Below are 14,920 nucleotides of genomic sequence, written 5' to 3'. Positions count from 1 at the left end.
ACACACACACACACACACACACACACACACACACACACACACACGAAGCAGAGTTGTGGCCAGGCCTAATCTGCGACACCTGCATAGCCGAGCCAGTAGTCAGGTGGAAATGCCAGTCCTGTTTATATTAGTGGGCTGAAAGTGGGTCATGTTTGGAAACCACTGGGGTCCAACAGCCAGTGTTGGTGCTTTTAATGATATTGCTGTTTTGCCTCCATGCCATAATATTGAGGGGAAAATATCCACTCTGCTCTGTCACCTGCTTAAATTGAATGCTTTCAGTTTCTTTATCAAGACGTTTACGGGGAATTGACATCACAAGCAACATGGTTTGAGGATGATTCTGATTGACCTAGTTGGTACCAAATGGTCTGTGAACATTTTTACATTGTTATAAGACACATTTAAACAACTGGCACTATTTGGCTGGTTAGGAAGATCATTGCTTGACTGAGGAAGGCTGTTCATTTCACCCAAAAAGGTTGTTTGATGGTAGTTTGACACTGCAGTGCTGTAGTACTATAAGCCAACGAGCCCGAACAGGATTGGGACAGGCTCCACACAAAACCACTCGCGCTTCACACACACACAAGCGTGCATAATCACACAAATAGCTATCAAAACCCCTAAGATTCTGCCAGCAGTCATTGCAGTTGTCACACACATGCAACAAAATTGGTTGTAAAAACACACAGAACACCTTTTCCTTCACACATACAGTATGCAAACAAACAAACACTCACTCATTCCCTATAACCAGACGCACACACACGCCCAGTACCCTGCCAATGTGTGTGTGCCTAAAGAAAATGAAACTTCACTGTTGATTCATGTCAGCCAATGAACATCACACATGTGCTTCTCACAACAGAAAAGAAAAACACACAGAACGTGTATGTTGGTAAACCTCTATTCTAGACTGAATATCTCAACATAAAATCTCATTTAGAAAGGGCGTTCATGCCCCTAAGTAAAAAAGCTGGATATGTGGAATGTAAAGTGAATGCTCCCTCTGCCAAGCCGTTTGCGGTAAAGCAATTATTTTCTTTGTCGTGCCTGTGAAGGTTCACAGAAGTGTCTCATTTTTCTCTAATATTAAAGACAGTGAGGGATTTGTACAGCGCCGCGCAATGTGAAGCTGCATTTTTGAAACACGCAAGATTTGGAGGACAAATAATGTTGAGATAGATAGATGTATATATCTATGAATTTGGAGGGTAGGCCTGCTGATGAAGTATTACGGTTGTCTGGCATCTTATCAATGATGTACAGACAGCATAAGCCTCACTGACTTTTCAAAGATTTATACAATTTGCATGATTGTTGAATATGTCAATGGCATAGCTGTTCTATATTGTATATGATTAACTCAACTAAGAGTAAGAGGGCAGAAACCAAGCAACTGAGGAGAGAGCCAGAGAGAGAGAAAAAGAAAAAAAAAAAAAAAAAAGAGACATCCATACCTTCTTCAGCCTCCTCTTCCTCAGTGGGCGAGGCCAATCGTCCTTCATTGCTTCTCTCTGCCTCCCTCTGAAGACTCACCACCTCATAAACAGCATCGCTCTGACCCACCCTCTCTGGTGTCTGCTGTGCGCACACACACACACACACACACAAAAACACACACACAAACACACACACTCTTATCAAGTGGAAAAAAATTCTAGGATTTTAGAAGAGTTTTGCAAAATGATTGATGACCCTTATATAAAGTATTAGCAATCTGAGATACATATTATATCAGATATTACCAGTCAACACAGAGATGCCTATTTTCTGCAAAGTCATTTTCTTTAATTATACTGTATACACACTGCATGTGAGCTGCCAACAAGGTACAGTAATACAAAAACAAACTAGGGTACATCAGTGCCTGGAGACAATCAGAAGCTACAGGGGCTTGAGAGGCGCAGTGATGAGCTTTAAACACTTTCACGTATGCAGATGACTAATCCCTTAAAGAACAGGAAAGCTAGGAGGAGGAGGATCATCCAGTGTGAAAATGTTCACTTGAAGCGGTAAGGACGTGGCAGCCAAAGAAGCAACAGAGTCATTAGCTAGCACAGAGCTCCCTCAGCCAGCATACCATCGGCTCTCACGTCTCCAGCACAGACAGCGGTCGGAGAGAACACTTGCAGGTGCGCTTGTGTCAATGTGAGATTGGCAGTGAGGGTCAATCTCAACAAGACAATCAGCATGACCACCCTTAGACCCGAAATTGACAAACTGTCGAAATCGATCAAGCAGGTGGTCAGGCCAGAGCTCACTGTCTCATCAGATGACACCAACAAAAGAAAAACAGCCGTGTGTGAGGAAGTAGGGGAAAAGCACTACAATCAGCAGCAAAGAGCCTGCTGTACCTCCGCTGAGATGGGATGCAGGCCAGCCCCTAAATTAAACTGAGGAAAGCCATATAAAACCACGGACAGACACTGGCAGCTAACAAGCTCCGACGAGCTGACTCCACACTACCTACGCACGGCAAAGGGATGATGGGTAAGAAATAGAAATAGAAAAATGTCAAATATGGGTGTGGTTTTTTGTATTTATGGCAAAATGTTGTTGATTTAGGAGATCGTCTTTTTTTTGTTTTAAGAATTTTCTTATCCCAGCTCTTTTTCAGTCATGAAAAGCATCCAGTGTGAAACTTTGAGTTGGAACCATAGCCTCAAATAAATGAAATAATTAGATAATTGTTTTAACTCATGAGGTGGTACAGGAGCAATGAAACCCTAATGAATACTGGACTAAGATCTAAGAATACTACTCTGTTTCTGCTGGGCAGGTACCATTACAAAAGTCTTAGCTAACACATAGTCATATGAACTTCTGAAGTATATCGATGATCGCAACAACAATTTTGTTTTGAAGTCCAGGGTGTAAACAAACTGCTTAATACAGCTCTTAACTACTCCTTAAATCCATAGTAATAGACTGAAGAAATGCACGAGAGAACAGAGACACCAGCAGACTTGACCTTGGGTGTCATAAGCTACTGATGTTTATTTCGGGTCTATTCAATTACTGTAGAGCTGCTGCTTCTCCTCCACCTGGTAGAATGGATCAATGAGCTGCATTGATCTGCCCACTCGCATGGCGTCTAATGACTAACTCAAGTCAGTGATGAGAGCACAAATTGGGAGAGAATATCAAGTCTGGCCTATTTGGAGAGAAACTCTGAGGAGGCTTAGGTAACACGCTGGCTTTGCTATAGCTGGGGGTGAATTGTTAACCCTAGAGGGTGAATTATTAACACTGATAAAACTGTGAGAGAAATTTGGACCAGACAGGTCCCACTGTTGAAACAGTCTCATATATTGTGGATTTCCAATAAGATTATTCACACATTAAGAAAGAACAGCTCTCTCTGCTAAATGTTATTCTCTGGGTTTAATTGATTACGATTGTACCTCACATAACAGGACAGTTAATGTAAGTCTTTGTTACATTACCGAGCATGTTTCTCTTGCAAAGCCATTTTTAAGCTGTTGTCATATTAAACAAGGACAACACTCTTCTGTTCCATCAACCTCGAAAATGCTGGCTCAATATTTTGCTCATCTCAAAAGCATCCAAACTGGTAACTCATATTTTGTTAGATTTTTTTCCTGATTTCCCATCATCTGAAACATGTATGTAGCTCCCGCCTATATTGTAGGTTTACATATCTGCTGATCTTTTAGAAACTCAAAAATCTTTATAATTGCTTTTTAGAGATGTACTCAACATGTTCTTCAGTCCTAGTTTGGACTTGGTCTCAACCACGTCCTTTCGGGACTTCACTCATTCTTGAAATTACCTTGGACGTGACACATGTGATGTGGCCGACAGCCTTCTGTCCTGTAAAGCAGACACCTAATACATGTTCCAGTTAAGCAGACACAGAACGCATTCCGAGAAGTTGGCACAGATAATGACTCCCTGGTACTGGCAGTTTTTGGCAAAATAAGGACTGAATATACATATATAATAATATAATAGGACTACATATTTTGTGTATCACCTCTGATTACCATCCTCCACACAATATTATCTTTTAATTAGCTCTTAACCACAGCACCAGTCCAACACTCTTCCATTCACTGAGGAGATAACTAGAGAGGCAATCAGACCGCCGCTGTTAATTACCCACATGCCAATAATGAGACAGAGCCTCTTATTAGCTCCCCACAATCCAAAGCTTCCCCACACTCCACTGATTTGCCAGCTCCTCACGGCCTACTAACGGAGATCTGCTTTTTAACAGGAAAGAGGTGGCTTACAGCTTAACTGTAGTTTTTTAAGCACCTGCCGCAACTGCACAGGCTCAGTGTCCTTGTGTTGGTGGGAGGCAAGTAAATGGGCTTTCTTCACTCTCTCAGCACTTTTTAAATCAGACAAGTTGTGAGGAAACTCCGAAGGGCAAGCATTTCAAGGTGTGTGATCTTTGGCATTATACATTAACAAGAGCTTCTAGGATATTGTTTATTTGGTGCTATCTAAAAAAAAAAAAAAAAAAAAAACTCATCGCATCAGAGGATTGTGGTAACTACTATTCGACTGCCAGACATCGGCTCACAAGATGAATGTGATAATCGGTTTGGAGTTTAGCACAGAGTTTAGGGAATGACATGTTGTGCATCAATGCGCCAGCTTGACAATGAGAAGCAGGCAGACTGTGCGAGATACACAGATGGAACGAGAGGAATGGAAATCTGACGAGGAGACATTTGCATCTTTGTGCACATATCTTTAGCTCTCAATACGACCAACTGGTTCAGCTCTCTTGGGTATTTGACTGGTCACTGACACACCACCGCGCTGCTCTGACCTCCTTCTCCACTCCACACTTCTTCGAAGCTGCACATCCACTCGCACCACATTTCCCTGGTCTGCGTGGAGAGCTTAGGCAGAGTTGTGAAGTAAAGCCGTTACTGAGACATATATGATGTTGGACTATGTCAATAAACTTAAGTAACCTTGTGAAAGCAATATGGCTGACAGCTTTCTGTGCCAGAGGTCTCTACTCAGAATCCCTTTGATCATTTATTCAAGTTATTACATTTTGTTCATGTGTGACTACTCCTATTGCAAGAAGCATAGAAAGAGAATAGATTGGCGCTGCTTTATATGTTGACAAATAATATCAAAGGGGTTATTTCCATGAATTTAATAATATTCACTATCAGAATATGTGTAATTTTTATATCAATATACATATTGTGAGATAGGATGTTCTCTGGAAGATTAATTGAAAAAAAAAAAAAAAAAATCAAGAAGGAAAGATATTTCATCAGAGATGCAAAAATCATAAAAATCCAATAAGACCACAAAGCAGTGCTGCTTATTGTCTCACTACACCCAGACTGGTAAAGGGACAGCTACCACAGGGTGAACAGGATGGCAAAATCGTTGACAAAAGTTAAATATCTTACAGTATAAATAGGCATATTGCCCAACTGTCTACAAACCAACCTTGTATTAGCAACCCAGCAAGACCCTAACTGTAAAATATGAAAATGGGTGCAGGTGCTGTGAGGGTCGTCATAGTTAGAGATACCTGTCTGAGTTTGAGGTAGAAGGTCTCACTGAAGGTCTTGCGGCTGAAGTACCAGAAGCGTTCGTTTGATGGATATACTCTGACCAGAGTTTCCAGCAGAAAGCGAACGGGCTCCACCACCTCAGTGACTACCAGGTCCACCGCCACGGTCATGAAGACCTGCTTATCTGGAGCACACCGGAGAGGAAAAGCAAGGTTACTGTGGAGGCAGTGTGAGAGACTCCTTTGTTTCTCTTCTTTTTACTTGATGTCAGTCAGTGAAGTACATTCACCTACCGTCTATACTGTTAAATTACATAGTTGCGGTATTATTTTCTATTCTATACAATACAATACTCAGATTTCACTTTTCATCTGACTGGCCTCTACTAGGAGGCAGGAAATCCACACTGTGTGTCCTGTGGGGAAGCCACACCCCCTAGTGGATAATGACGTGACATTAACGTCTTCAACTTCACAACTGAAGTCTATATTCATGCATTTGTTACTGTAGGTGAAGAAGTGTATTCTGCAAGGCGAGCCCTGGAAGGTATACTTGTTTTCATAGTACAGATGTTTTGGTTTATACAACAGGAACTTCATACACAAAGAGATGCGAGCTGCAAACTAACTGATCACTTCATGATTATGTTAAATAAACAAATGGGAAACAGACATTAACTACCAGTGTCTTAATATAGATTGCAATTGTGATAATATCAAGCACTTGTTCTTTTTGGGGAAAGGACTCGTTTGACGATTCAGATACTCTTGGCACTGATGCGGAGATAATTTACGGTTTGACGATAATAAAAACATGTCTTTTGATGGTTCGGGCTCCCCAGGTGTTGGTTACAAGTAGCTACATGTCATATCAAGATGCACTTATTTGTAAGCAACCATTATTTTTTGATAACCAGTAAAAGAAAGTTTAGCTGTTATACATGACGTGTCCTAATTCATGTACATATTGTTAAAAGAAAGAATGAACAAGACTATCTCGGACAAAGAGCTCTCTTAGCTTTTTCTTGCGAGTTAATCATTAATCCATTAACTGATTATTTGCTCAGCAGGAAACTACTCAACAATAAGAGGCCAGTGCCTCCTGAGGGAAGTAAGCTGGTTTCAAAACCTCCACTTTAAAAACTACCACCAGTTCCACATCACACTGAAATGCATGATACGGTATAAAAAACAAGTAACTTTCTATGCTACATAATTCCCTCTAAAATGTCTCTTTTACAAATAATTTAACGATAAGTGTCTATTATGATAAGGATTCTATCATCAACTTCTGAGCATCTCTGAATTACCTATGCCAGTCAGGATGTGGGCAGATTTACAAGAAAAAGCTGTGTGTGTGTGTGTGTGTGTGTGTGTGTGCGTGTGCGTAAGTTAGTCTGGCTTTTCTACTGTCGGACTCACATGAGGTAGACTGCTTTGACAGACCTGCCACCCACCTTTAAGTCAAAGTCTAACAGCCTTCGAGTCAGCAAGTTGCCGAGTGCTCTAACTTGTTAGCTGTGATGTATTTGGTGAGACAAGCTCTGTGCCTGGATACTCTGTGGGATCTGCTCTGAACACATCTAAATACTTCCCCTTTAAAAGACAATAAAATTGGTCTTTTCTCAAGTTCATAATGATCAATTTGCTCAACTCCAATATGTTAATCTGCGCGGGTTTGGATTTATGAACATACATACTGTTTAAAACCTAAATACAACACAAAATGTGTTTCAATATATTTTGAGTACCTAATTCATGAATATTTGATTTTGTTAACTTGTTCAATTCAGGTTCTTATATGTCAATATTCAGAAAACAGATATGACCAAAGTATTTCATCAGCCGAGTATATTGTCATTATATAATACATAGTCTGTGTGTGCAATAGAATAATCCTGCAGGCCTATGTTATCAACTTGTGTTATTAGGAGAGAGAGACAATTAAAAGAAGGAAAACGTATTATGCTCAAAGACCTGCATAGCAACAAGCCAGACAGAACTGCGAAGTGAATTGCATGAGAATGATTTCCTCTAAATGTTGCTGTTATTTCTATTTCTCACTTGATTGAGTGTCCACAGCTCTGTTAGCTCTGCTGCCTGACACGATTCACGCTTCGATGTGCAAAGAACGCGCCAGGCTTTGACAAGTACTGGGTCACAAGGCCAGGTACCATGCTGTATGTTGTGCTGGAGAATGAATGAAGCCAATTATCACATCCAGGCTCCAATGCAAGCACTGCACAATTCTCAGACCTCGAGCTTTGTGCAGTCCCACATCATACGTGTGACCGTATGGAAATAATTCCTACTTCATACGTGTTCGTGAACAACCAGTAAACAAGAGCTGGTGGGTTCCGCTTGACACAAACCGTAAATGGAGCAAAACTTTTGATTAATCAATGAATCAAAAAAGGCAACAAATTGCTGCTTTGTGCAATATAATTATTATTATTTTGAAGTCAAACGGTTGCTAGCTTTGCTCAGTGACACACGACTGCAACTTTAACTCTGGATATAAATTCTATTGCATTCTGTGTGACATAACATTTAGGGGGACAATAACTCTCCTCACCTTTAGGTGTGTCTTCATTCAGCAGCTGGAAGGCTGCCATGTTGGGGTTCCATGTTCCAGTGATCACATAGGCCTTCCCGTCAGAGCTCTTCCCCATCGACGCCTGTGTAGGTATTGATGCATGGATTATGTACTCGGTTTTTGTAAAATGATTCATGTTAAATATAAATACAGGGCGATGTAACATTTTGAACAGGCACCAAATATCAGTTTTCAAAGTGGAACAAAGAAAAATGCAGGTTAGAGAAATACTTCACACTTAAAATAACCATTTGATGACCATCAATTACTCACCATCAATTCTTGAAGGAAACTTTGAAGCATGAGACGGCAGTAAACGAGACTTGGATTACACTGTACGAGTTGTGTTAGAGTTTGTAAACGGATGTTTTGATATAGTTTGCTGCTGTCAAGGATTTACTAAATGTATGTCTGTTCCTGGATTCTCCATTCACCGTGGAGGCATGTGTAAAAAAAAAACAAGGTGTTCTTCAAGAGTTCAAGGTAATGCACGCTGAGTAATTCATGTAGAAATGGTCATTTCAAGGATGAAGGATTCCTTTAACTGCAGTGGGTGAATATATTATTAACCTGCAGATCTATTACTCTGGATATGCTAATGTAGGTGTAAAGAAAGCTGGTTAAGTTAGCTGAGGGGAGTTCTGCTCACCATGTCCAGTAGATGCATGCCGCTGTTACAGACTTTCTGTCCTGGACTCAGCAGCATCCCAAAACACCTAGAGGGAAGACACAGGAGGTACAATCACAAATCAATAATCACTAATTCCACTGCAGATTTACAGTCTGCAGCAGAGTGAATCAAAGTAAGTCTTCGGAGGGAAAGGAAACTGGAATATGTGAAACAACTCAAGTGACCAAACTACCCTCATTAATATTGTAATAATGCCTTATAATCTTACATATTAAGCAGACAGTCTGAAGGGCTTCAAGCACCAGTATTGCACATTAGTCATAAATATATTATTTTGGCCAAAATTAAAATGATGTGAAAAAAAGCTCAACAGAATCTAGCCTCGCATATCTAAGCTCCTTCAGGGTGATAACAGACCCAGCTCTCCCTGCAGAAAAGGGCAACATAGACACACAGGAAGTTCAAAAAACACAAGTCGTTTTCAAATGACAAAGCTATAGAACAGGCTAACTTCTGTTTTTAATACACAACATATCTATTGTCTTGCACTATACTGAAGCAGCATGGTTTACGTTGTTTCCAGGTCATCATAATCACTAGTTACAGTAAAGTCCCTGCAGCTTTGTGTCGGAGGTGCCATCATGTGGTCAGCACGGGAATCTTGCAGAAATGCATCGTACAGGAATACATTCACAGTTACCTCAGCCAATAACCCAGGACTCGGGAAGGCTCATGCTGTTATAAAGATATGGGTCAAGTGTCTTGCTAAGTGATATTTCACCAGGATTTGTAAGAGTGGCTATAAAGACTTCTGTACAGCATCCATTAAACGCAGAACGCAGAACCACGCTGTACCACATTTAAAAAAAATGAACCACTATGACCGTTTTACAAAAATGAAAATGAATGAAATAAAGTGTTGTTAAACATGGGCCGAGCACCTCAGAGAGGGTCGGTTGTGAACACAAAAGGAGTTTCCATAGAGAATAAAAATAAAGGAGAGGGCAGGTGTCTGTCTCCCTCTGATAGCGATAGGAGGTGAGGGAATGGAGAAGAAAGGAGGGGAGTGATAAGGATGACCTAGTTCTCTGGCGCTGCCGTGCTGCTAGAGCATGTAAACACATACAAATTTGAAATTGCAGGAAATGATTCAACTACAGCAGTATTCCTCTGTTGGGGCGCTATTTTTATTACGCTCTATTTGGGTGGCTTGACTCATTTTACTTAATCTTTTGTTGTTCTTATTGCTTTCCCTCTGCAATATTTGACCATATGTGCACTGTCCTTGTGAAAACAAGCCAAACTGGTTCTTTAATCCGTGAAGTCATTGTTTAATTTACCAGAGTGAAGTTTATAACAAGACTATAGATCCGGTATGCTGTGTGAATACCCAGCATGTTTAGAGCAGTGTTTTTGAGCTCTACATCATTAACTCCTTTAGTTAAGCATATTGGTCCCGCTGAGCCAGCTGCCTTACGATCTCTGGTGGTTACAGCACCAATAGAGATGAAAAGGCAAGTCTCTTTCTAAAGTACAGTAAGTTAAAAAAGACAGAAAACAACCACAAAATGCGTTCGTGGAAGCAAAGATAGATATGTAGACATTTGATGTATTCCTAACTTTTGGAAAGCCAAGTGCAAGATTACCTGGGGAAATCCTAAAACTATGCAGTAAATAAGATTAAATCCCTCCTGAAAAATGGGTGATGAATAACCCCCCCCCCCCCCCCCCCCAATGGAAGGTTACTAGGAATTGTGTCATGCATCATCTCTTTTCACAGTGATCCTCACCTCTCGATGCCCAGCTCCATGTTGCACATTTGCTGAACTGAAACCACGACCTTCTTCTGAACGCCCTGTCGCAGCTTGAAGTAGAATTTATCTCTGTCCTTAGGCACTGGACTGTAGAGGGGAGGAACGGGGCGGGGGGGTAGATTTAGTGTGTTATTGTTCTGTGGAGTTGTATAATGCAATTTTAGGTGTGTTTTTGAAATGTTTTATATTATCGTTTTCTCCGTCATAATGTTTGTTTTGTTGCTATATCGTCATTACCTTAATACGAGTAGCCGAGTTAGAGATAAAACAGGACATATATTTCCTCAAGTCCTCCAAATGTATTATATTTTATGGGTGTCTGCTGTGCATTCAAAACAACTACTGGGCCACTTTATTTCAGAAGAGAACAGAAAATTAAAATCCATCACTAAAATACTCAATATATATATATATATATATATGATGGCTTGTGAAAATGGAAGGATTGTCTTACTGTGCCGATAAGCTTCGCACTCTTCAAGGATGAACAATAACAGTTAGATAAAACAGTATTGCAGCAGCATATTAAAGCTTTCCAACTATCAACTTATCCGTGATACCAACAGCCCTGAGCTGATGAGAAACACACACAGTATGCGTTTATAAGCGTAATTTACATGTATCACAGTGCTTTCCTAAAAAAAAAAGGGCATAATGGCACCAGATGATCAAACTATATGTAGCACCATCATTCTTCTTTCATAAAAATGTGTTAAATTGTCATGCAATTTTCACATTTAATGTGATAGGAATATTGTGATATGAATATACCTTTTGTAAATGTATAGAAGCATTCTACTCAGAGACACCGACATCATGCAAGTGTAGTGTGTCCGTGTGTGGACAAAGTACCTGTAGTTGCCCTTGCCATCATCCTCTTTGATTTCCAACGAGGCCGTGAAGGTGTAGAGGTCGCCATCAGGCAGACTGGACAGCGGCGTGTCCCTGATGTCTGCCGGCCGTGAAGAACGCCGAAATGCCGTGGAGAAACTGTACAGGACACGACTGACCTGGATGGAGAAGGGAAAGAAAAACGTTATAGGTAGAAAGACAAGGAAGTCGGAGGGATTAGGAAGACAAAGTAATCTAAATGGAATAGACTTTTTGAAAAGATAAACTAACATGTTGTAACATCATTGAGAAAACACAACAAAGGACAACAGTGCCCTCTGTTGTTCTGGTTGTGGGTCACACTGCCATGTTGACAAAGTAACTCGCCTTTAAAGCCAACTTGTGTCTAATGTTGTGGGATCGTGCTCCACAGCGGAGTGTAAACCATGTTGAGCAACAGTTTGTCATGTGGAATACATGTATGTGACTCACGGCCTCTTTGATCTGGCAGGAGACGACGTGAATCTGGAAGTCCTCAGAGCTCCGGTAACTCTCAGTGAAGGAGAAACAGTCACTTTCCACCGAACCCTCCTTTCCACGAGCACAGAACAACACCTTGTAGATAGGGAATGAGGCGATTTCTGTACCAGAGGCCTGGTCCACAATCCTGGGGAGAGTCGGTTTATTTGACAGGTGAAAATGGCATTTTGGTCCAGACTTACAATCGGTGTAACAGCAGATTAAAGACACCAAATTTCAACTTATACGGTGAAAAAGTCATGTAATATCCACTTCATCTGCAACAGGCAACCAGTCATGATAATCTGTTCTTGGTTGACCTAGTATTTCGCACACTGAGTACATGACATACAGTATATTCTGCTGTCCTTTTATCACAGGCCATTTTAATCGCTCCAGGTCTCAACATACACAGCGTCTGTCTGAATGTGTGGCTGACCTGACGGAGCCGTCTGGTCCACAGGGAACGTGCAGGGTGATGGGGATGGGGACGGCGCTTTCAGCCCGTAGGGTGGCCATGGCCCTCTGCGCCTCTGCCTCGTTGCGAGGGGCTTTGACCCAGGTGCAGCCGAGGTAGGACAGCTTGTTGAACTGGACACTGTCCTCCTCCTGCACTGTGGGGCTGGATGGTGCTGGACACGTTTCTGTGGACAGACGGAGAGATTGTTGATATTGTTAATTTTCCTGAAATGTTGAAACATGTTGTGGGGGTGTTCTGTACGTAGTCTAAGCTAAACCGATGCCCGCTTCTCTGCTGTGCAGTAACATTTTAACCAAGATAATATAACAACAACAACACTGTATGGCATGAATCTGACATGCTATCAAGGTATCACGAGAAACAATGTTTTCACACCCTGTGGCCTTACAGCTCTACAACGGACCAGTGTATTTAAGAGAAGAGAGAAACAGACGAGAGAAAACTGCAAAAACTCTACTGGGAAGAAGTAAAGACAAGCAGAAGGTGAAAGAGAACGACACGGGAAGTTTGGGGGTCTTCTCTGAAATTACCTTTGACCTGGTACTTTCACACTTTGCAAACAGGAAGCAGAACAATGAGAGCAGCTGCTGGACTTCCAGTGCTGACCTGCTATTATTTGACACAATTGCACTAACCACTTCCTCTTTAACTCAGCAGTAGTAAAACACAAAACACTAGCACCACTGCAAAGAAATAAGAAACTGCAAGTAAATACGTAAAACTTTCCGTCTTGAATTATTTTCAAAGTATTCAATTTCTTTACATTTTTTGGGGTTGAGCTCAGATTGTACATACAGGTAGAGTTGCTAACAACTGACGTACGTAAGGCACATATGAAAATAATCAAACGGTGTCTCCTGTTTTTTTTTTTAGATCATATACAGTATGTTTAAAACATAGTGACATAGTAATATCAAAAAGTTTTGACACACCTTGATTTTGTGTTTGTCGTGCTACAAACTCCATTGTTAACAACATTGCTAAATGCACTGTAGGTCTGAAGAGAGTGTGCTTCCTTCCTCTGTAACACATGGTATCACTTGCACTTTCATTTTACCTAAACGTAAGCAGCTTCACCGGAAGACTTAATGAGGTGTTTGAAGAGCTGAAGCTGCCGGTCTCTAAAGGAAAGAGTGAGTTTACATCACTCTCCAGACAGCAGTGGATGTTACAGGGTAGATATTTGGGATTTAAAGACAGTACCAGGACTGAAGAGGAATGCACATGAAACCAAGACTTAAGGATGCTCATAATGCAACCCTAAAGTTTCCCAGAGAGATTGTAGCCTGTACGTTGTAACCCTGGTAGTGCTGCCGCAGTATGTCGTTGAGTATGTTGTTTTGCACGGATGTTTGTTAAGCTGTCAGTGCCAACCTGTCCTTGCCTATTTACAGAACAGTCAAGCCAATGTCAGAGAGTTTAGACACTAGCCTTGCTAATCTGATATCGCAATACCATATCTTGGTATGTCAATGCCATGCAGACTACTACATATTTCTGCTTTGTACATTGTTATTTCCACTCACTTGAATTTCAGTGAAAAAAATAAAAATAAAAATAAAAACAAAAGAAAACATTTTTACATTACGGGCCGAGCGTTTAGTTTTGACTGAACTGATCCATCAAATATTCCCTTTGTGTTATTCATTGTCCCACATGTTTAATGATATATATTGCTACAATATGACAATATGCATACTGTCACAGTGAGAGTGGTATGATCCGAGTTAACTAATTGATTTAGTAAAAACAATTCAGGAAAGTTTAAGCTGCAGTGTTTGTGTACGGTGCCAAACAGAAAGACTCACAATTCAATCAGCTGCCTTTTGACAGTAATACATTGCTTAAAAGGGAAAGACCATTAATACAGTAGGAACAATATCGGTGATATTTCAGTTTTGATGCCTGTTTAGGTGAATGAAAGAACAGCTGACAAGCTACAATTAGACGCAATGACTATAAACGGACCTAGACCTGCAGATCGGGGCTCCGGGATTCGGCTCTCTGGGTCCCTGTCCTTCTCCATCTTTTCCACATTGCTCTTCTCCACCTTCACCTCATCGTCATCATCCAACACCTCCTCCATAGCTTTCTCCAGCTGATCACTCCCATTCCAAGACATCTGAGGGAGAGAGGAAAAGAGAACAGAATTGGGGGTGAGAGCGAAGGAAAAACAGGGACCGATAAAACATGGTGAGAATAAAGAAGCAGGAAGACAGATGAAGACAGAGTGGAGCTTCCTGGACTGAGTCAGCACTTTGGCAAAAGGATATATTTAAATTTGTTACTACTCCAATGTCTGAATGTTCTTGACAAATAAAAGCTAATTGCATATGTGTACTTACATTACTATGCTATTATATTATCATTATATTAGTGGCATAAAATAGTCTTAAAATAATAATAATATTTATTGCAATTAATTCTGGAACACAATATCATCCAGCTAAATTATTTCAAGTGACAGGCCTATCCAGGCGGAGGGTGATGTGTGTGTGTGTGTGTGTGTGTGTGTGTGTGTGTGTGT

At 40.9% G+C, this 14,920-nt stretch overlaps 1 protein-coding gene across 4 annotated transcripts in view; it reads right to left on the bottom strand.

Annotated features, from left to right (window-relative positions):
• Positions 1-14,920, bottom strand: part of rabgap1l (RAB GTPase activating protein 1-like) — a 104,015-nt gene that overhangs the window by 84,650 nt on the left and 4,445 nt on the right. For 2 of the 4 annotated variants that reach the window (XM_031859564.1, XM_031859565.1), the window contains exons 3-11: positions 14,362-14,515; positions 12,352-12,556; positions 11,886-12,060; positions 11,415-11,572; positions 10,539-10,649; positions 8,767-8,833; positions 8,097-8,199; positions 5,540-5,706; positions 1,464-1,587 (exon numbers count right to left, since the gene is read on the bottom strand). In XM_031859564.1, coding sequence (XP_031715424.1) covers positions 1,464-1,587; positions 5,540-5,706; positions 8,097-8,199; positions 8,767-8,833; positions 10,539-10,649; positions 11,415-11,572; positions 11,886-12,060; positions 12,352-12,556; positions 14,362-14,515 — 1,264 coding nt within the window. The remainder of the gene's footprint in view (positions 1-1,463; positions 1,588-5,539; positions 5,707-8,096; positions 8,200-8,766; positions 8,834-10,538; positions 10,650-11,414; positions 11,573-11,885; positions 12,061-12,351; positions 12,557-14,361; positions 14,516-14,920) is intronic. The other 2 variants (XM_031859566.1, XM_031859567.1) reach the window with 2 other exon arrangements.

The sequence above is a fragment of the Anarrhichthys ocellatus genome, unplaced genomic scaffold (genome assembly GCF_004355925.1).
Source record: "Anarrhichthys ocellatus isolate YVR2014 unplaced genomic scaffold, GSC_Weel_1.0 scaffold22, whole genome shotgun sequence".
NCBI lineage: Eukaryota > Metazoa > Chordata > Actinopteri > Perciformes > Anarhichadidae > Anarrhichthys > Anarrhichthys ocellatus.
This window is presented reverse-complemented; position numbering and strand designations above follow the sequence as displayed.